General features: G+C 44.3%; 1 protein-coding gene across 1 annotated transcript in view; it reads right to left on the bottom strand.

Annotated features, from left to right (window-relative positions):
* Nucleotides 1-11217: 11217 nt before the first annotated feature.
* The window catches only part of CELSR1 (cadherin EGF LAG seven-pass G-type receptor 1), a 162154-nt gene continuing 150261 nt past the window's right edge, over nt 11218-23110 (bottom strand). Inside the window, exons 26-35 of the mRNA XM_041474688.1 lie at nt 21732-21844; nt 20337-20416; nt 18667-18793; nt 16621-16746; nt 16215-16309; nt 15632-15735; nt 14664-14831; nt 13553-13795; nt 12959-13223; nt 11218-11727 (exon numbers count right to left, since the gene is read on the bottom strand). Of these exons, the coding sequence (XP_041330622.1) occupies nt 11703-11727; nt 12959-13223; nt 13553-13795; nt 14664-14831; nt 15632-15735; nt 16215-16309; nt 16621-16746; nt 18667-18793; nt 20337-20416; nt 21732-21844 (1346 nt within the window). The 3' untranslated portion in view covers nt 11218-11702. The remainder of the gene's footprint in view (nt 11728-12958; nt 13224-13552; nt 13796-14663; nt 14832-15631; nt 15736-16214; nt 16310-16620; nt 16747-18666; nt 18794-20336; nt 20417-21731; nt 21845-23110) is intronic.

Raw genomic sequence — 23110 nt, 5'->3', positions numbered from 1 at the left:
CCAGAGAGTCCCAGCTCTTGACTGTTAGCACTGAAGTTTTAAACTAAAGCCAGTTTGGTGCAATTTTGCTGGACTGTATGGTGCTGTTTATATTAATACGTATCAAGGGATGTCCTAAGGTGTTCTGTAATAGTAGTAACACTTACAGGAATTTTAATACAAAAATCATGGCTGAAAAAATAAATCTATCTCCCATGAGTAAGTGAAATGCTTTTTTTTCCCCTTACTTAGAGGTACCTGTCCTTAGTAAAGTACATATGTTATTTTACACTAAGATGTTATGTTTGTGCTTTGAACTCTGGAAGAGGAATGAATGATGTTTGAATTCAGCATTTTTGGAATGAACTCCAGGCAACAGATAATTATTTTTCATTTTGCATAATTTTACAAAAAATGTTTGGATTCTCTATTAAGTAGTCACTTCAGATGTTTACATAAAACTGAGTTACAAATCTTAGGGGCTTAACAGTCTTGAATGCTAAATGTTTTCACACAACTGACTAATTTTCTCTTAACTGCTGAGGTCTGAGGCTGTTTGGTTTGTCTCCTGGAGAAGAGAATGCATTGTTGTGCTTGAGAAAAATGCAAATTTACAGGGATTTCCTTATTGTGGATCAAGCTTAATATAGACCTGATAATGATTGGCTCTTGCCATGTCTCAAAATGGAGTGCTCTTAGGAGGAGCTGAATACTTCATCTAAATTCGATAGGTTTATAAAGACTGGGTGCATATTGAGGACACCCCAAGCTTATAGTAAAACTTCATTGCAGCAAGTTAGCAAAAATGTCTTTCAGCATGGTAGTAGAAGGTAACTGTTCCTGAAGTACAGTTGTGCAGGAGCAGGACTTCCTGGTGGTGTAGAATTTTGAGATTTTAACTGGCAGTGAGATCCCAGGTTTGCTGAGAGCTGCTGAGCCAGTGCCTCACAGCAGGAAAGGTTAACCATGTCCTGCTTGTAGCACAGCTGGCACTGTGTCTGCTACAGATGCAGCGAGTGTCTGCTACAGAACCTGCAGAACAGAGGCTTTTTGATATATTCTCTGCTTCCCGCTTTTTGTTTAAGCATCCTTAAAACTGGACACAGCAGTAATCCAGGATGGCTTATGCAGAGAATTCAGAAGCTGACTTGCTGCTCTTTGGTGGAAACCTCTCCAGTAATGGTCTCCATTCACTTTATAGGCTCAGAGGACTTTGGTTGTTATCGTCAGAAGTGAACCTCATGGTTCTGCTCAAGAATCCTCATCTGAGGTAGGGGTGAATACGAGCAGTGTTTGGTTGGCACAGACCATTGTCTGAGAAGGGTGGAGGCTGCAGCTCAGCCTCTGCCATGGTGACAAGCAAAGCCCTTTGACATGGTGAAGTGATTGCTGCTCCCTTGCTCATCACCCTGCTGTGAGCTAGGAATCAGTGGGCATTTGTGAAATTCAAATTGCACATAGCTTCTTGCGTGGGGCGCTTCACAAGAGGCTGCACATGTGCAGCAACACCACACTTGCATGTTTAAAGCAGCCTTTCCAAGCAGCTTGGAAAGAGGGAGGTAAAGGAGAGAGCTGAGAGCAGAGGTTGGTGCTGGGCTCAGGCAGCCCTGTGCCCTGCAAGGACCATCACTGACACCATTGCTCACACAGCCTTTGCCAAGGCTGGAATTCGGCCAAGATTAGGCTTGAATGAGTTAGGAGCAGTCTGGTAGGTCAATTTCCTTTTTTGTATCTATTGCAGAAGATTACCATCAATGTGCTTTTTAAAATTCATTGGCTTTTCACTTTTATTTTGGTCATTTCTTCTGCCGCGTTGGGCAACAAGTTGCAAACAGGTGATTTCACTTTCAAGATGTCATTAAGCTTTTCAAGTCTTGAAATATTTGGTTTCAAGGACTCACATGCATAACTATTTGGAAAATGACTTTTTCGTTCCAAAGTAGAAAATGTGATAACACGATTAGGATCATGTAACTGAAAAACCATGACTCGTGTCAGCTAAGGCTGGGTCTGAATGGAAATCTCTGTTGCCCTGTGAGTATATTTTGAAGCCTGTGTTTCTGAGTGCATAATGGCTGAAAAAATTGCACTCCAAGTGCAGTTTTATTCCAGAAGTGCTTGTGTAAAACCTGTCTTAATTGCACTCCTGGTTTTGCTCCATCTTGGCAGTGTTCCTGCCCCAGCTGGTGCTGGAGGACAGAAGTGACCCCATGCAAGGAGAGCAGGGCTGTCCTGTGATTCTCTCTTCACCTGGTTAGGATCTTTGGAATGTTGCACAGGTGTGGTGGAGAATTTCATTTGCACTATGGCAGTGCAGTCAGTATTTACAGTCCAGCAGTAAAAGCATTGGCTCTTAGTGTTTGCAGTGACTTTTAGGGCTGAGAGAAGCTGTCATCCTCCCATTTCAAAACTGAGTGTCCACTCTATTTGTCTCTTCAGCTGCGAACCACAGGGAATAAAGCTGCTGTTGTTTTTATGGAGCTTTATTCTTTTTAGAGTAGGTCTATATTTTTAACATACTTACAAGCAAAAAAACCCCAAATTTTTGGATGCAGCATTTAAATCTGTACATTTTATATATGTGAACATTGAATCTAGCCCCTATGGACAAGGCTGAGCTCTCCCTGGAAGCTGGGAGATGAGTGTGTGCAGCCTCCTGTGCAGACTGCCCCGAAGGCAATGAGGTGGGACTGGAGTGAAGGTTCACAGCACAGCCTCTGCTGCTGGGGATTTCGGGATCAGGCTGTTTCAGAGTAAAGGATACAATTTCTCCTTCCACCTTTATTCTCAAACCAGAATTTTCTAACCTCTCTTTGTCCAAAAGGACCCTTTCAGCTTGGAGGCTTCAGCTCAGGAAGGGCTGGGCAGGGTCTCTGCTGTCGCTGCTGTGCACGGGACCGTGTTGGGTTCTGCAGCTAGGGACGGCACAATGAGCTGCAGGGGGATCTCAGGGCCATCAAACACTCTAGAATTTAATTTTAAAACAAATTTCTCTGCATTCATATCTATTTACATGCTTTAAAGCACTGAACAAAATGAAATTATGATAAATGCAATAATCACACCAATGTGGTACACACCAGTGATGCAGGGAGGTGATGTGCCATTTCCAGCTTCAGCACCAGGAGGCACCAGGGCATCACGGTTATCCCTCCCAACCGTGGGCAACATTCTTGGGAGATGGTGGCAATTAGCACGTCTGTAATTGTGAGTTTTTCCCTTTAGTTTTAGATTTGTGCTGAGCCAATGCATTGGAAGAATTGCCCCTCGGTGGGTTTGCTCACGGCAGGGATAAAGCTGCCCAGGCATGTCAGCACAGCCATGAGCTGGCTGAGAGCAGCACCTTTTAAGAGCCAAACTCTCACTGGGGCTGGGCAGACACCATGGTACAGGTCAGGCAGTGACAGCCTGGCAGCAGGGAAGACACCTTTTCATCAGGGTGCAGGTCCTGCCTGCCCTCTTTCCCCTGCGCCAGCCTGTGCAGGTCATTTGTTTCCTGGTCACGCTCAAATTTCATCTCATCTGGTTCTTGAATGGGTGGAGGTAAAAGGGAGATTTTTTTTTTTTTCTCTTGAGACCTAGTACCAGGTTCTTACACTTTGAGAGTTCTGATGAACACTGACTTTCAGGGTTTTTCCTTTCTAAAGTATCTTGCTTTTTACTACAGGCATAGCACCAGCTACAGAAACTTGAGAATGCAAAAAGTGAATGGACTCCTCATTCTATGCAGATTTGCAGCATACAGAGTCATTTCTACAGTACAAAAGAGCTTCCAACTCATTCTGCAAGTTTGAGGTCCTAAAAACAATGAAACACATGGACAGATACCCCTTAAACAGAGCCTACCTGGAGAAATTTAAGTTTTTTTGGGCGGCTGCCCCACTGATAATTCAGTTGCACCTTTCCCATTCAATAGCACCATCTTTTGAGGAGGCTCATAAAAATACCAGTCTTGTAATTACAGCATATCCGTCTCTGTGGTGAAAAGCAAGACCTACTTCCAGTAAGAAGATTCATCAAGAGAAAAGTGGCCTGGCTACTCTGTCCAGGGTTTCTCCAGAAGTGCTGTGGGGACTCACAACAGAAATTCCTCTGGTGCTTTGCATTCCTGCAGGGCTCCTGGGTTTGTGTCTCTGGGGTTGCATGAGCTGGATGTAGGCTGCAGCAGTGCTGGTGGCAGTTCTGGCTGGCAGATGGGACATCTGGGTTGTATCAAAAAACTTCAAGTTGGACTCCTAGACAAATGGTGAATTCTTCCTTTTCTCTAAGAATGCCCCTAGGGAGGGAAGAGATGTATGTAGCACTGACTTCGTGGGAGCCAGCTGCTTCATCCCTCTGTGCATCCAGGTCTCCTTTTATTTCAATGAAATTTGATCAGAGCAGAGGCAGGAAGCTCAGCCGTGTCCTTGGAGCAGGGAAGATGCCCCATGTGCTCCTCTTCCCTGGGGCAGGTACTGCAGAGATTTCCTCTGTCTGCCTCCCAGTCTGCTGTGTTCTCCAGGGCTGCTAAACACCAGCACAGCAGGAAAATCCTGGGCTGTGCCCACTTCTCAGTGCAACACAGGAGAGACTGGGTGAAAACCAGTGATGGAACATTTCTTCTCTCATTTGAAGGCCTTCAGTGAAATTTGGGTAGCACAGATCTCTTTGGAAATCTGTCTCAAAGGCTGCATTCCCAGCCCTGCTGCAGCTCCTCCCTGGTGGCAAAGCAAACTCATCTGGTCTGGTGTGCTCTCTTTGCACTGGATGAGGCTTTGTGTGAAACTATAAACATCAAAGAAGGGGGGATTGTAAACATAAAATGGACTGGTATGCAAAAATAGGATAGCCATGTAGCGTCTGGTGGATTTCAGATTGGTGCTGGACTAAAGGCATTTTTTATTTTAATCTAGTCACTTAATTATCCTTCACACATTTTTATCTCTCCTCTCTGAGAGTCCATGTCCTCTCTATAGGCCGTGTCACACCAACAGCTCCATGCCTGTTAGCAAATTTGCTATATGTAGTAAAACCATGTGACAAATCTATTACAAATTTGAAAGCTTTCAGGTGTGGCTTTTAAACTGAAAATCACTTTATGTACTATTAGTACTTATTCATATAGTAACACCTTTAGAAACAAATCAGAATAATCTACACTGGGTTTAAATATTAAAGGTGTTTTGTGGTATAAGGTTTTTACACTGAGTGAGTTTTACACCTACCTTTTAGGGTGAAGGAGACAGCACAAGAAGAATCTGTGAACTGATTAGTAGCGAGGTGTTGAGCCTTATTTAACACACAACCATTTTGTGGAGCAGAGACTGTCCTCATGTGGTGTGTCTCCTCTGCACTGCAGAGCACCAGCGGTGCTTGAGCTCCAGAGCAAGCAGGGGAATTCCCTACTGAGAGGAGAGCTGAGGCTGGTGACTTTGAGGGCTGAGAGCGATGACTTTTAAGGTGGCTCCCTGCAAGCTGCCTTCTTTCTGAGGCCAGAGGACAGCATCAGTGATGGATCAGGAGAAACATGTAAATACTGTCTAAGCACAATAGATTGATCCTGGCAATTAGAGCAGGCAGCTCTGCTCCAGTGCTCCTTGCCACAGCTGTGCAAGGCTTTAATCCAATGGATTCCTGTAGCTAATGCTGCTGTACTGAGCTCCTGCCATGAACAGCCAGCCCAGCGGAGGCCAGGCTCGAGGCTCCCACGTTAAACATCCTGAGAGGCATGTTTAACACAGATGGAGCTTGCAGAAAGTCCCAAGGGATGCATGGTGTATCTGTGAATCACCAGAGAGGCAAGCTAAACACTCTGTAACAAACAGGAGTGCTGTGTTGCTGGTCTGTTCCAGCAAAGGAGCAGCCTTGATGGAAGCTCCTCGGTGTCGATGGCACCGGCTCTGGCACGGATCTGCCCATGGGGAAGTGATGCACATGGGTGCTTGAGCACCTGCCCTGTCACTGTGCTTGGCATAACCTAGATAAGATCAGCCAGGAAGATGTTTTTCCTTGGACAATCTGGTGGAGAAAGCTGTGTGTCAGGAGTGCTTTGGTGGCAGCTCGGTCCCTCCTGACCAGCTGCTCACTCCCATTCATTTGGCCATTTTGTGCCAGCAGTATGAACCCTAGCCCCTAAAGCCCCTAAACCAACTGGACTTTTCCCTGATCCTTTCCATCCCTGAAACCTGTGCATCTGTAAGTGATGGAGTTAACCATTCTAGGCATTTCTGATTGTTTTATTCAGGAAATAAACATGTAATGAAAGGTATTGATTTTTCTCAAAATCAATGGCTGATTTACAGTTTCCCCTGGAAATCTCTTCACTGTGCTGGCTCTTAACCACAGCTGCTGCTGCTTTGTATGGGATTCAGTGAGATGTGCCTAACCTGAAGGGAGTGGCTCATTCACAAGGACCCTCTGCTTCAGCTGCCCTATTTATACATACAGGACTTACCATGCTCACTGTTTCCTTGAGTGTATGAATATCTAACAAAAACACAGACCCAACTCTATGCTCTCTGCTTGGAAAGCACAATACAGGCTGGACTTCCAAAGAGCCTCCATGAAATGACCAAAAGCAAGAGGTTTTCCTGCACTTACCCAAGGGGTTGTTGGGTTTGCAAGCTCTTACATCTCTGGAGGGGAAACGCCCCAATCTGTAAAAAACTAGTACAGCAAACCAGCCAGCTGGTTGCACTACAACTATTGTAATCAATTAGAGTGGCAGCGCCTGGAAAGCCAGAGCTGTGAGCTCATTTCTGTTTCCTGGGTGCATCATGTAAAGGGATGGCTTTGAGGAGGTCAGGAGGGGCTCCAGAAGTCAGGGCATGCTGGGCAGGGCACGCCACGTTTTGGCTGAGGATGGCCCTGGGACACATGGCAGCTCAGGAGACAGGGCACTTCTCACCTTCAGCACAGCTCTCTCCCTAAGAGGGGTCTCAGCTCTGCTCCTGACAGTCAGCTCCAGTCAGTGTCTCCTGACCCAGGGCAGAGCCTGGCCTCTCACAGCACCTCCATGAAGGATCAGTCCACAGGGAAATCAGTCTGGGCCCTCCCTCAAATAAAGACAATATGTTCAAACTGTGCAAAATCTTCGTTTGAAGGAGTGGGTACTCTTCTATTCAGAAGTATCTTTGAGCAGAGGGGTGGCAGCAGCAGATGTCTGACCAAGGCAGAAGGGGACACACCAGCGCAGTACAGAGCTCTGGGGGTTCCTGGGGCACTTACAAATGCTTTGAAGTCTTTAGAAGACAATAATGAGTTAACATGGTCTCTTTGCCACACACACTTCAGATTAATCTAATTTTCTTTAATACAGTGCCTGGCACGGTGGATGAAGGAGCAGCAGCAGCAGATGGAACATGTCTTCAGTAAATGGTTTGACATTGCCCCACACTATTCTCATACACAGAACGCTGTCAGTGCAGCTGATGTTAATCGATACGAGGTAGGTGCACAACTTGCTTGGCAAGAAGTGTTACAAAAGCCCTCTTGGGCTTAGTTTTATTTGATATTTTCATTCATCATTTGAATGATAAAATAAAAGGTAGCTTGTAAAGGTTGCTGATGCTGCCTCCAGGCATCCTCATGGACAAGACTAAAATCCAAAATGAGTATGAGAAACTGGAGGATGGATCCAAAAATCAATAGATTAAAATGGAAAAGGAGTACAGTACAAATTGCTTCTTTTAGGGAGGAGAAGTGAGTTGCACATGTGTGAGCAGGAGCATAAAGGCAGGGCAGAACCTCTGCAGAGGAGGCTGTGAGGCCCAAATGCATCCCAGACTGCTCCTGGAGCTGCAGCTGGTGCTGGTGTGGGCAGTGGTGATGTCTCACCAGGGCTGCTGGGGAGCTCCTTTCTGTGATCCCCCCAGGGCTTGGCAGGAGCATCCTCTGCAGCTGAGAAATAAATGCTCAGAAACGCTATTGCAGGCAATTCTACTGGAATGATTGTTTAGGACTTTTAGACAGATCCCTGAGTATATTTGAAGATATTTGAGTACATTGAGTTGTTGAAGAGGCTGGGCTATGTGACTGCTTATGTTACTGCAGCCTTACCATGCCATGCTGCTGCCAGTGGTGCATCCTTTATGGAATTTTTTGCTGCAATTTGCTTAGGCCAAATACCATTGTAAAGATTAGGACAGGAAAAGTGAATGAAATGGAGATTTCTTAAATTATTTCCTTTTTTTGGGGGGTGTTGGAGGCCTACTGCTTGCATTTTGTGGACTGCTCTGGTCTCTCCTCTCCCTGCCACCACCAAAAGCCTTTTTATATAGTTGGCCTGGTAATGGGGTGAAGAAGGGCAGGAAGGGTAAAAGGTACAGCAGTGTTTCTGCACATGGAACAGTTACAGAGATCCAAGCTGCCCAGCTGGAAAGAGATGACTCAAGTGCTCTAGGACAGAGCCTGTCTCTCTCTTTGACCTGGAGAAGGTGACTGAGAGATGATTATCACTGCCTCTCCTGCTGCAAGCAACAAAGGTGCAGGGGACAGCAATGAAGCTGAAGGAAGAAATTTTTCTTGCTGCTCGTGACTGAATCAGGCAGCCTGCTGTGTAGTAGCAGTTTAAATGGATCCAAAACAACACAAAAAATGTATGAGGGAAATAGATGTGTTGCTGGAGACAAGCACAGCCCCTTGCTCTGGGAAGCCCTGAGCTGCAGAGAGCTGGGGGCTGTGGACCCATGTAAGGTGTGTCTGATAATCCTCTTTTCCTAAACATATGCTGCTGGAGACAGGATCACAGGCTGGTCTCTCCCTTCACTAACCTGCTTATGTGAAAGCCTGAGGCTTAGTTCTGCTTCTCCACAGAATGGTGAACTAATACTTGAGAAAAAACTCAGTGTTCCACCAAATAATGCACTTGTCCAATAAAATTAAAACCAGTTTCCCTTTGGGATAATTACTTGAGTTTGATTAGTGGCAAGTTTTGGCAGAGCTGTTTCCAAACTGAAGATCCTGAAGATTTGATTTTGCTCCTAAGTCAGTAGCCAGGCTCTTTCCACCTGGCTTCACCTGGCCAGTTGACACTGAGAAATCCTCTAATTTCCAGAAAGCTGACAAGACATGCGCAGGTCACTGCTGTGCCTTGCGAGATGCATGGCTGAGGACTGGCACAGCAGCCTGGAAAGGACTGAGTGAGCAGGACCATGGCTTGGGAGAGCCAAGGAGGGAGCCCAGACTGTCTGAGAAGGCCTTTGTCACCCACTGCAGGCTGTCCTGGGCTGGGCTGGCTGCCACTCCCCTCGAGCTGCTCTCACAGGTCCTTTTCCAAATCTGATGCTTTCCTGGTGATCTGCTTTGCTCTGGGTGAGCAGAGGGCGTTTCTCTTCCATGGACCATTTCCCAGGTCTGAAGGATCTGCAGGTTTGGGCTGAAATGTGCAGCACACTGTGCCAGCACGGGGCCCTGGGCTGCAAGGGGGTGTGCATTGGCTGGTTGGTGCTGTACAGCCTCTGCTGAGGTGGGTACCTGGATGTTCCTGCTCCTGATAATCTCCAGGAAATGCCATTTGGACCCTCATTATCTGTGCTGCACTTAAAAATAAACCACCAGAGGAAGAATACAAGTTCAAAAAAATTTCTTAATTTATTGTAAATTCTCCTTTCATCTGTGCTGCAATTCCAGTGTTCTGCACATTAATAAATATACATTTGTTAAAAAAAAAAAACAAAAACAAACTTCCAGTGTCTAATCTGCCATAAAGCTTTTAAAAAGTCATAAAAATAGGTTTTAATTTTTTTGTCATTAATACAACTGACCCTCATTTACTGCGACAGTTCTGATCAAAATAAAAACTACCTACATCTACTGGGACAAAATATACATACACAGATGTAAGAACAACTAGCATGGGTTATACACAATGCCTGAGCACACAGCCAAGTGCCAGACCCTTAAAACATTCAAAATTTTTTTCTGTCAGAAAATGTCACAGAGGATGTTGCATAATTTTTAAAGGAACAGCATCTTTCCTCCTTCTCCCCTTCCAAAGGCCTCCTTGATACTTTGAAAATGCATAGGAATACAATGAAACCCAGATTACAGTATACAGTTTCTCATCTTTTCCTCAACTCCTGCATTTTATTTAGCCCGATTTTCTGTTTCTTCCCTTTCACACACATTTGCACAAACAATAGCCAGTATTTTCCCAAAAGGGCTGCTATGGTGAACAAGGAGCTCCTGAAAGCCTTGTTGGCAGAGAGCAGGCACAGGCACACCACTGTCATCCTTGGAGACACATCATATGTCACATGGTATTCCCACCATGGAGCCACCAGCTCAGCTCTGCCTCACACTGCTGGATGCAAACTTTTCCACATCTTATTTTTCCTCTTGTTGTAAACATTGCAGGAAGGTGAAGACAGCAGACAGGTCATGCTTAACTTTCCTATACCTGTGAAACCAGCACATTTTGTGGGAAACATGAAACCTTAAGCCTTCCATGAGCTTTCTGAAATATCAAGAAGGCCAGGGCTTTGTCAAAGAGCTGGGCAGACAAATCTGGACATCTTTTAAGTAAGTCTTGTATTTCTGCTTTGATTCTCAATGTGCTGAATCCAGTGAGCAAAAAAGAGGAAAAAAATATTGCACCTGAGGCAGAACTTGAGCCATGGGAGGAGGGCCCTCTCCCTGGGACATGCAGAGTGCTGGTTTGTCGCAGAGACATACAATCACACCAATTATTTTCTTGTTCTTAGTAAGGGAAATACTGATTTGACTTCTTCCAGACAAGGACTGCGTTGAAATCTTACACAGAAGTATGTGTAGTCCTGAAGTTCAGTTCCTGAACACTTCAATGCACTTGTGAGAAGAGATCAAAATGCCAAAAAATGAAAAAAAGAAATTTTTGTGGGTTTTAGAAGAGGTTATGAGAAAAACATACCGTGCCCTCCAAGCGTTCCAAAATCTGTTAACAAAACTTATAAATTATAGTCATGGATTTTGATGTAATCTTTACTGTATTACTTTGAAAACTGCATTGTGTCTGAAGGTGGCTTCCATGCAAACCTCAGTTACTTACCAAACGCCAAATTCAAGTAAAATTGTGCAATGTTCATATAAAAAATATCAAAACATCTTTTTAATTGATTTCCTATTATCAAATTAAGAGGATCAGTATAAATGTAAAATATACAAAGGAACTTTTTCTTTAGCAACACCATACAAAATATATAAAAGTATCTACACTTTTTATATATATATATAAAGGTTTTTTTTCTTAAGACGACGTGTCCGTAGAGGGGTGGACAGAGATGCTGGCATAGAAACCAAAGGACACTTGTTGCAATATTCCTCCCTAGAGCTCAGCAACCTCAAGGCTTCACGCTGCAGCCATCAAAACTCCGCAAGAGACACCTCCTAGTGCTTGTCTTCAGGCTTGTGTAGGTCCACTAGGAAGCAATGTGTTCTTCCTTGGTTCTCCCCTGCAACAAGCAACCCCTGCAGCACTGCCTGCACCGTGCACAGTCTCTGTCCATCACCGTGCACCCCTGTTTCCATTCCCATCTTTGCAGCGTGGGTTCCTGTGGGAGGAGCGTACCACACAGAGCCCTTACTGCCGGAGCAGCCGGGACTGTGCCTGCCCCGGGAGCAGTCAGCATTCTGCCAGAAGGTGAAACCACGTGGGAATGGATGCCCACCTCATCCCCCTCACCGTGTGGCCACTCCGATGAAGTGCGAGGCGGGCAGCGCGGCGAGGAGGCGGAACCGCGCAGAGGTGATCACAATTTCCTGATGGTTCAAATTGAAGTTTCATTACTGCCGCTGTTAGTGAGAAGAAGTGATTGTGCAGGCTTAGGGTTAAACAGGCACAGGCAAACCACTCCACCCAAACCCACCTAATCCTTTCTAGTAAGGGCTCATGCTGCCTTGCCAATCCAATGCTTGCAAGGGGCATGCTGTCCTGGAGGGGAAGACCAGCTGGGAGAAACAATTTCAGGTAGTACACAACAGAAATGCTTTAGAGGCAGTCCTACAGAGGGCTTGTACTTGTCTAATGCTTTGCTGAGGATACAAGGTTCACACACAGGTTAGAAGCCTGGTGTATCAGATGGATTCATGCAATCTGCTGCCAACAGCAGAGCTTTCCATTATGCCAAAGCTCTGGAGATAACACAGTTGCTTAGTACAAGCTGCTGAGTTATTCTCATCTCTGTGTTACCTGGTAGCAGCTTATTCAGTTATGGCTGATTCAAAACGTTCATATTTCCTGGCTAACTAGGATCTATTTCATCAGCCAACTCCCAGCAATCCAAAGATGTGCTTTTATAGTGAGGTGGGAATGGTCTGTGCACCAAACAACTGGGGCATTTAAAGCCTGGTGGGACAGTGTCAGAGTTAAAGCTGGGTGCAAAATTTTCTCTTGGTTTGGTGAAAGAATAAGACTATGATTCATGTTAATAAAAAATGAGACTATATGCATAAAATGCCTGCAGAGACTTTACATATGGCTGTTGTCGTAATTTGAAATGCAAGAATTATGATGAGTAATGAGGTTTCTGAGAATTCCCTTTGGCTGAGAGCTTGCTCAGCCTTTTGTTTATACTTGATTTAGTTTACAGTGGTAAATTGACACACTGATTGCTATGCAGCAAGTGGGAATCACATGCCTGGTAATTTAGGATCAGTAGCTTGGTTTCCTCTCCAGCCTTGGAGTCTCCTGCCTCAGCCATCATTTCCCTCTGCCCAGACGGATGCTCACACCATGCTCCCCACAGCCTTGTGCCTTTCCCCACCCATTCCTGGCAGGGTGGCAGGGCAGAGCAAGCCAGGGTGACCCAGTGGCAGCACCTTGCCCATGATGCCTGTTTTGGCCTTCTCATGACTGAAATCCCATGGCCTGGGGACATGGTATGGGCAAACCACCAAGACAGTCACCGGTGAAGGACTCTGGCCAGTCACCAGAGGAAAGTTTTGTTCATGTGTGAGTCTGGGGTTGGAAGATGAAGGGTGAGACCATAGGAGGTCAGCCAGGACATCCCAACGTGGCACTTACTCTGAGTCTGAGGTGTCAGCATGTCCTGTTCCCACGTGGAGGTTCATGGCCATGCCATTGAGCTGGTCTCGAGACTGCTCCCTCCGAACATTTTTCACTGTTACCCCTGAGTCCGAAGGAGAGCGGACCCCCTCATTTGTCCCTAGGGAAGTAGTCCTGGATGAGACTGTGCTCTGATTGTAATCCGACAGCTTTTCCCGCAAACGATTCTTCATATTCTTATCCACCAGTGGGGGAGGGTAGGTAACTTTATTTTTTAAGATGCCTGTTAAGGAAAAGAGGGAATAATAAAATTTTTTAAGTGTATCAATAATTTAATTTATCAAGCTAAGCACATGCGAGATGTTACAGTCTCTATTTCTTACTAAGACTTTTAGTTGGTTATGAAATAATGTTTGGCACTTTATTTCATAACCAACAGATAAGAAAGACTACAGCAAATAACTACTAGCTTCCCATGGTGTATATCCGGCTACACAGGTTGGAGCCATTTGGAAAGTATTTTTCCCTGACAGAGCTACCTTTTTAATTACTTAATGCTTGTTAACCCCCCAGTCTCCCAATCCAACTGTGAGGCTGGGTTGGCTGTACTACCTTTCCTCTGCTCCGGCTGCTGGTTATTCTGGTGGGCCAGAGGTCTGTTCTCCTTCTGCTGCCCTTCGTTCTCCTTGTCCTGGGGTGCTTCATTGCTGTGGTTCACCTGGTTTTCCCTGTGAAGCTCTACGTTGACCTTGGTCTCTACTTTGAGTTTTTGTTTCCTACCGGGATCCTCGCCATCGCTGGCTGTTACGCACTCTGTGGGCCAATAGGGTTTCACATGATTGGGAAGGGTATCAACTGCAATGCAAAAAAACACTAACTCAAAAAACACCTTTGATATGTTCTTTCAACCACTGCTTGGCCTCTGTGGCTGGAGAGGAGCTGTGTATCAAACCAGAGCAATCCTTCAGTCAGTCCTTGATGGACTGCACTGCCCTTGGGGTGCATTAAATCCCCAAAAATCACCTGGTAGGATGGCAGAGTATCCAAACCCTTTTCAAAGTGAGGTTGCCAGCTCAATTATGGAGAAGTGTGAGGCAAACCTGCCCTCTCAGCTCTCCAGGGTCAGAAATCCCTCCTTGGGGAGGTTAGTTTCTGAAGGCTGAGGGCACCCCAGGTACCCTGTGCTGTATCTGTGAAGAGCCACAGCACACAGCCTGGATGTTTATCATTCAAAGTTGCTTTTCATTAGGTCAGGATCAACTATGTTTAGAAATGCCTGCACCCTGACACACATAAATTATATTAATGGTCAATGGTTGCCAACCATTTAGGTCCAGGACCTCCCCAACACCAATGCCTTTATTGCATGAGGAGAGGCAGGCATTTCTTCCCCTTGCCCTCAAAACAAGTGCCTGCTTTCTCCTCTTTTTCATATGAGATTTTGCTGGCTTGGTAATGCCATGTCCAAGTACTTTGAGGATCTGCCTGCAAAGCTGCCTGCTTTAAGGCATTCAGCATTCTGTGTGATTGTGTACTCAGTCACCCCTGTGAACAAGCCTTTGGGAGAAGAAAGGTCTCTAAGCTGGAAACAACAAGGATCCTGACAGAAGCAAGGCACAGAGGTAGAGATGCTGCCTCAACTGCATGGTAGCATGGCAAATTTATCCCATCTAATCTAAAGCAATTTTAGAGCACCACTGCCCTTCCCTCGCACTGGGGGTACCTTTGGGTGTGCTGTGGAGTGGGCCATGTTCATTGTTTTTGGAAGTAGATGTGCTCCACTTCTTCTCTGTCTCGAGTCCATCCTCCTCGCTGTCCGATGAATGGGAAGAGGCGTAGGAACTGCTGTGTTCATCGAGGGACAGCTCGCTGTCAGAGTCTGAATCGTGCTCTGCAAGTGTGGGTGGGGAAACACAGTGGTGAAAGTGTAAATAGGAGTTGAACAAATCTACCTGACAAATGCACAAGGAGAAAGGAAAGAAAGGCATTGGTTCAGGCTGTGACAGGAATGAGCTCTTATATCTGTAAGTGTATACAGGATAAATTCAGAAGGACTGCAGCACAACCACTGGGAAGCACAACCACTCAGCTCAGCTAGTGGGCAGGACCTTTTACACATACAGGACGAGCAGAACAGAGTGGGAACATATTTTTCCCTATTTAACATGCAGAACAGTAACTCTATTTGATCTCAATGAACACAACACACAGGCAAAACAAGTTATCTAGAAATACCAAGAATATGTAATGAACTTAACTTAAAAACTGCTACAAGGAAACAAAATTGAATGTTAAGATCAGAATGAAAGGAAATCAGACAAAAGGCACTTCTCATTTTTTTGTACAAACCACAGAGCAGTAAAGGAGAATATTGCCTCAAGGTCTCAAACATTAAAATTTCTCCAACTAAAAATGAAGAGCAACAGTACATAACTTGTGAGAAAGAAAGGGGACTCCATAAACTGTCAATAGCTGTGACAGCATCAGATAAAAATTAAACCATCAGAAGCAGTAGATAAATGATACTTTCATTCCAGGGTTTCCTTGTAAGGCAGCCACTGCACGGCTTGTTTTGTGGGAGAATGAGACCATCTAATTATTGCAATTATTCTTCCTGTTACAGAAGACTTCAAAGAAAGTGATGAGAAGAAGGTGCACAAATGGGTCAAAGCATTTAGAAACTATTCTTACCATTGGATTTGGATGGATTCCTATGAAAAATGGAGGAATCTGCTTCAGTCTGACCAGCCCTTGCTTGACTTGAGGATCCACTGAGTTTGTGAGCAGCCTCATCCCTTTGAGAAGAAAAACAGAGGACAACCTGTCACTTTACTTTGTTGTTTTTAACAACATGGCAGACAAGGCAGACATGCAGACAGCAGTCACTTTACGGTGAGACAGAGGTTATCCTGATGTAGCTATCTGCCTTGTGCCACACAAATCACACTCTGAAAAAGCCCCAAGCTAATGAGCTGAACTGTGCTCCTTGAGACACATCTGTAGCAGCACGGCCCATACAGGTAACATCACTCTTAGGTCAAGCACTGCACTGCTGGAACCTGCCCCGAAGACACATGCAACAGAAAATGCACCAAGGAGAATGACAGTCACATGAAACAGAACTGCAAAGACATAAACCAAGGAGCATTTGAACCAGAGCTCTGGTTTCCACAAGAGCAATAAAAAAGGGAAAGGCAAGCACCTGAAAGCCATGCACCTGCCACCGGATTACCTGAGAATATAAGCAAGGTAGCTATTGTGGCTCTTGGCTGACCTGACGGTGCTTTCTAGGGAGACAGTGGATTCCCCCATAGTTGTGCGATACATGTTTGGCTCTTCTATATAAGTGTTGTTGCAGTTCAGAGATCGCTGAAAGGGAAAAAAAAAAAAGACATAAAGCCATGGTGAATGATCCTGCCAGAAGCTCATGTTACCCTCAAATGTATTAAGTTTCAAAGAACCAAATGGGTTTTGATGCCAGGGAAAAGAATTATTTTCTCTTGAAGGTTTAAATTAAAATAATAATCAAAACTTTAGAGAGTAGCCATCAGTAGTATTTGTACAAGTCACTGAAAGCAATCATTCAGTTCACTTAATTACAGATAAGCCACATATAAATTTATTTTAGGTAACTTCTGCCAGCAAGAGGATTTTTTTTCTCCCAAAGCTGTTTTTCTTACCGTTAACAATGTAGCTCTTGTTGCAGTGGAATCGTCTGGAAGAGGTTTCTTTCCAGTTAAAGTGTTCTTCAAGTGCTTTCTCACTTCTTTGTTAAATACGCAGTGGAAGAAGAAAATGAACAGCCCCTGGATAATTTCAGAGAGAGGAAAATGTAAATGCTTCACTACTACCATATTGCAAATATAGATATTACAGAATATTATCCAAAATGGGTAATATAGATATTACCCATTTTGAAAAAAACCCTGAATTCTAGTTTGTAGTCCATGACAGTGTATTTCAAAAGCAGTAACTATTTTCTTTCTTGACTGAAATGGCATTGATTGATCTCCCAGCACTTCTTCATAATTTGATTTCAAGTTCAAATGTGCACTAAAGGCCTGGGAAAATATACAAAAATATGCATTTCTCCAGAATTTACAGAGCAGAGCTTGATTTGGGAAGAAATCCAAAGGAAACCTCAATGTCCCCCTTGAAAACATTGCAAAGATTTTAGAATTTGGGATTTTGGAGCTTTTTGGATTTTTGATGATGAGAAAAAATCAATAGCAGCACATGAAAAAATATCACAGCCTTTAGTGAAAGCCTCTGGAAATAGGCAACTTCTGTGAAAGGAGTTCTTAATACTGCATCTAAGAGAATTTTAGAAAGCCTTGTGAGATGTGAAGAGGTACTGGAAGGACAGAGGTCCCAACTTCTGTTGCCTAAGTTCCTTGGTTAAGGAATACCTCTGGTGGGAAAATCAGTGAAGTCCCCAGGGCTGGGAAGTTGTTGGCTACCAGGAACACACATTAACAGCTTTTGCTGGGGGCAGGGCACACACAAGTGTGTGCCTTCAGATTACTTGCTCTGAGGGAATTAAGGCAGCTGCCAAATTGTTATCAACTTTGGTTGGACACACAGTATAGAGAAGTCAATACTCATGAAGTTGCAGCTGTACCAACATCATAGGAAGCCTGAATTTCATGATTTCAGCCAAAGCAATTGACTTAGAGTAACTTTAAACTTCAAGCTCACTTTCTTAACATTCAATCAAATGTGATCTTAGCTGGCACTAGCACTTTGGGATTATTCATTAATAAAATTCTCATAAATGTCTCTTTAAAAACAAAAGTTCAAAGAAGGCAGTGATGTGAAATGCCACATACCACTGTGCCTCTCTGGGCAAGTTTGGAGAATTCCACCTGCTGACCTTCTTCCCTTTCATCGGGTTTATGTTTAATTTAGTTTTATTTTAGATTTGTGGAAGCCTGGTTTTATAGCCTGAGGTGCATTTATTACGGAGCACACTAGTTGCAGTGGCAAAATAATCTTGCTCCAGGCTGACCTATCTGCTGTGCTTCCAGGGCACTGACAGCCGCCTCCAAAGGAGACCCATCAGACTTTGTTTTCTCTGTGCCTGCAAGTTGTGGCTGTTGTGCTGCAGCTGAGTGTCCTGCAGTAGCTGTTTTAGTACTGCAGGCACCTGCTAGGGCAGTTACTGTCATCCTTGGTCACATTCAAATTGTGACCACATGAAGCTCTGTGACTACTTGCATGCCATGTCTCCTACAAATAACTATTTTCTGCGTCTTTAGTCAACAATTGTGTAAAATGGGACAGGCAACCCATGACACAACTCACATTGTATTTGAAAATCCTTATTTGTCTAATTTCTTTAAACAGTAGCTTAATTTGTGAAAGCCTTGAACTTGGAGCCATTGACTCGGGGTGAAATACAGCAGTCTCTCATTTGCAATAGCAACAATGAGCACACAGAACACAGCAACAAAGACTTTGTCTCTAGAATGACAGAGGTATACCTGCCTACTGTCACAGGTTACTATGGTAGTGCACTTATCTTGAGAATGACTAACAGTGAGAGATATAATTACTCAAAGTTATAGTTTTGGTGAAAAGAACCCTCTCCTTGAGAAGAGAAAGCAAAAATTGCCTTGAGATCTCTGTTTTTCTTAAGTTAGCTCATGTTGAGCAGGTTTTTGGAGGTCTGGGTGTGGTAGTGTGCTCACCAAGGTCTACCACAGACAAGATGCTATCCAACTTACCTGCAGGCAGCTGAAAATGGCAAAGAGATAGTGAAACGTCATGACGTCGCTGTTGACTGCCATGAGCCCCAGCAGCCACGTGGCGCTGATAAGCAGCAGCAGCAGGAATGCTGTCCGCAGCACGGGGCTGTAAAGCAAACACAGATGGACTTTTGCAGTGTGATGGGATACAAGAGAACAGCCCAACTTCTCCCTATGGATGGTGTTATGTGCCCAACAACTTGGCAACTGGAAAAGCCCTTTGGGAAAATTAGGGCAGTGTTCACCAGCTCCCAGTTTCCACAACTTTCCAGCTCTCTCGCAGTAACACTCCACAGCTTAGCATGTTCATGTTTAAAAAGTGATTTCTTTTCAAGTTTATTTCCAAGACTTTCTTTAAACAAATCTGACTGTTTTACAAGCCCAAGCTGTTCAGCCTTGATGACTCTGAGGAACACGTCTGGGTGGTAAATGGCCATGTCCATCTCATTGCAGTTTGTCACCTTTACTCTCAAATTCCTTCCCAACGTTACCACCCAAGGTTTTGGATTGAGGGTACTTAGGGAAATTTTCTTTGCTTAAAAATACAATTTCCACAAACACTTTCAAAAGACAGAAACAAATCTAGTGGCAAAAGTTTTATATTATGAGTAAAATTGCTGCCATTAGGTAGCAGTTATACTCCTTGGTTTAGGAAGATTTAGATCTCATCCTCAACAGCCAGACACTATTGGGGTCAGGGTTCAGAATGCACAAAGTTGACAGCTGCTTGGAAACTGGGGCTTGAAGGGCATGCCAAGGGGAGCATGGCACTGCACCAACATTGCTCCTTCCACACTGCTATTAACTGGGCCACCCATGTTGCTGGGGAGCTCACTCTCAGATTCTAGTTTTCATTAAGCTTAGTGTTAGTGTTAAGGTTCAGAGAACCACAAAATCTAGCTCCAGGGACACCAGGGGTGGAAAAGCCATGCCAATGTGCACACAGTACCCTACAGCCAGAGCTGAAAAACAAAAATGAAAAGCTGCCATTTGAAATCTCATACAGCTACCTCGTTGGAAAAAAAAAAACCCAAGGGGCTGTACTGCCACTAGCTAATCACATTTGAGTTCACAGGTAAATTCTGAGCTTTGGGCAAAACAGATGTTAATGAGAATAGGCTGTCACAACAGCTCAGGAAGGTGGCAGGTTGCAACTTGTCATGTTGCTCATCCCAGTGAGCATGGGATGCAGGGAGGCTGGCCCTCAGCATGGGAATGTCAGTGGGTCTCTGCCATGACACAGCTGGTAACCCAGCACTCAGAGGGGAGACCCTTCTGAGCCCTGGACAAGCACAGGGAGTCCCAGAATGATGTCAGTCTGGGCATGCCTGGGCAGAGGTGAAGTGACAGTGTAGAAGAGACTATAATGAAAGATCTGGAAGGACTGCAATGACACTACCTGGAGGATAGATCTTTCCCTTCTCCTTTCTCCTGCCTACACTTGGTGGTGCAGAGCACCATGGTGGAAATTTTACAGGATCTCCAAGGGAACCCCAGGAGAGGGTGGGATGAAGCAGCTCCAAATGCCTCTACCAAAACTCTCCTCCAAAAAAACATTTTTATTTCCTGCTCCAAAACTTGATCTTAGGCAATTCTGGCTTTTATTATTTCTGGTCAGAATGTCTACAGGTTTTTGAATTGAAACTTACATGACTCCTGTTTTTTCAAATGAACGTTGCCTTCGTCTGCATGATGCTTTCATTGCTAGTATAAAAATGACAGTGTTTATCTGAAAGGCAAATTGAAATAACAGCATGGATTCTTTCTGTACATTTGTTACAGCTCTATTTTCAATAACAATGCAATTTTTATCCTAAAATGGTTTGTGGCACCAAGAATATTTCTTGTTCAACTTACAGGTCTCTAAATTCCAAGATTCACCTAGTTTCAAGGCAACATAGTCAAGGACATCCTAGCGCTTGATCTGGATGAAACTCAATAAGACAACCCTATGCAAAGATGCTTGAGGGAAAGAATGGCTGTCCTTGTCCAAATCAGTGTCCACCTCAGCCCAGAACCTTGTTCCAGTTGGTCAAACCAGAATTTAGCAATATTTTCTAGCAGAACATACAGTGATAATTACTCTGAATAAACCTCCAGTTTCCACTGATTTCCATGTCAGATGGGATGTACTAGGTTGGTGATGCATTTGTACTTCATCACTTGTAGTGAATATTAATGCTGAGAATTTGTCTCATCACTCACTTTCCAAAACCATGTAGAGTTTTACCACTGCCATTGTCCTGTTTCTAGGAATTTCTAACTTAAAATGCTATGGAGAAATGATGTAGCTTGTCCTGTTTCTGCTAGATCTGCTGCCACCTGCTACTGCTTGTGTTGGGAAAGATTTTGAATGGTTGGGTCCATAGCCATTTTCTCCAGACCAACACACTATTACACTATTAGGCTCCTCCTTCCTCCCTTCTCTGCAGCCTTTATTTCTCCAGGCTTAAGACTCCTAGTCCACTTGTTGGTCCTCCAGTGGGGGCTGTCCCACGTCTCTCATGATTTGTGACCATAACCTACACTGCTTCCAGGTCTACTTTTAGAGGCAAGGAGACCAGAACTTGCATTTGGCATTCAAGATAAGAATCAAACCATGACTATTTATCTTCTGGTGTTACTTTGATGGAGAAGCTGTAAGGAAAAGTTAAACAGCAGTCCATTCTTTTAAATTCCTGAAGTGGAAATATTTAATATTCCTTTAGGACTTCTGGATGAAGTGACTTGTTACGGCTCATTTTATTGATTTATTTCCTAATCTCACAGACCAACCCTTCAAAAATGGAACAAAGCAAGTGAGAAATAAGTTTCTGGCCATACAGCCACTGCTCCACAAGCAATCTTCATATGGGCAAGCAGCCCTCTGATTTTCCAGGAGCTTAGCTCATGTCTTACCTATTTAAGCAAAAGATGCAAGCTCAAGTACATTTGCTTCAAAGGTAAAGAACATGGTTGCTTTGCATGACTACTGCTTAACAAAACTTAGGAGAAAAGATAGCAGTAAAGAAGAGACAGTTCTGGATGCCAACTCCCCTACTTACAACAACAACCATTACGATGGGCCCAGCGAAACTCCAGATCAGGGTGTCATGAACAGACAGCCAGCAGAAATCAGGATTCCCATAGCCTTGTGGATCCAGACCAACAGCAAGCCCTGTGTCGCAAAGTGGAGAAAAACTAAATCAGAAAGGTGCTGCCTATAGCCAAATGTAGTTTCAAATAAACAAAATTGTAATGGCAAAATTTATTCAACAGGAAATTCTGTGAAGGCAAAAACTGAAATAAAATTTTGTAAATCAAAATCTTCATCCTGGTTACTTCATATCAAACAATACTCTGAGTTTTGCCAACTAGAACAAAGTTCAACTACATAAAAATGACAAAAAATGCAAGTCCCAAATTCTGTTTCAGCACAGTTGTACAGTCATTCTCACACAGTGTGAGCCTTGAGGGTGAGTGATGTGTTGAGGAATTTCAATAAGCCTGTGCAGCAGAATGACATGAATCATAACTGAGGAGATGTCTATGCTATGAAAAAAAAAAGTGCATTCTTAACTTGCTGTCACTGAAATAACATCAGAGACAAAGGAACCTGGGAACTTATGGGAGTAAACTGCTTGAGCTCAGGTGGGATTCATATTGAAGTGCCATCCCAGGTACCTCACCCTTCTTTTGGTACTGTCTGAAACGCAGTTAATGCCCCAAGGCAAACGAGTTAAAACCACACCTTTGATTATTTTATTTTTCAAAATCTGGCCAATCCAAGGGGTTCTCTCAGCCCAACATTCACCTGCTGATTTACAGTGCTCTCTGAGTTGGTGACCTACACCTCACTCATATGGTGATGGACTGGGATTTGTCTTTGGCCTGCAAAATCATACAGCTAAAGAATTGTTTAGGTTGGAAGAGACCTTTCACGTAAGGTGTCCTCTGAGACTTCTTTTCTCTGGGCTAAACACCCCCAGCTCCCTCAGCTGCTCCTCACGAAACTTGTGTTCCAGACCCTTCACCAGCTCCTCTTGGACGCGCTCCAGTGCCTCAATGTCTTCCTTGTAGTGAAGGCCCCAAAACTGAACTGATTCACAGTGTGGCTTCACCAGCGCTGGTACAGGGGGATGATCACAACATCCTTTTAGTCCTCCTGAGTCATCCAGGCTGGTCTTCCCCATTGGTTTGTCTTACACCACACGGGGACCACGGCTGCTCCCGTGCCTTTAGGGCTTCCTGCTTGAGGAACGTTCAGCCTTCCTGGACAACTTCGTCCTTCGTGACTGCTTCCCAAGAGACTCTGTGAGTTAGGCCTCTAAACAGACTAAAGTCAGCCCTGTGAAAGTCCAAGGTGGAAGTTCTGCTGAATCCCCACCTTACTTCTAAGAGAATTTTTGAAAACTATCATTGTGTCCAAGACAGTCTCCAGCCA

The sequence above is a fragment of the Pyrgilauda ruficollis genome, unplaced genomic scaffold (genome assembly GCF_017590135.1).
Source record: "Pyrgilauda ruficollis isolate IOZ18807 unplaced genomic scaffold, ASM1759013v1 scaffold33, whole genome shotgun sequence".
Lineage (NCBI taxonomy): Eukaryota > Metazoa > Chordata > Aves > Passeriformes > Passeridae > Pyrgilauda > Pyrgilauda ruficollis.
The sequence above is the reverse complement of the archived record's forward strand: the minus strand, read 5'-3'. Positions and strand labels throughout refer to the sequence as shown.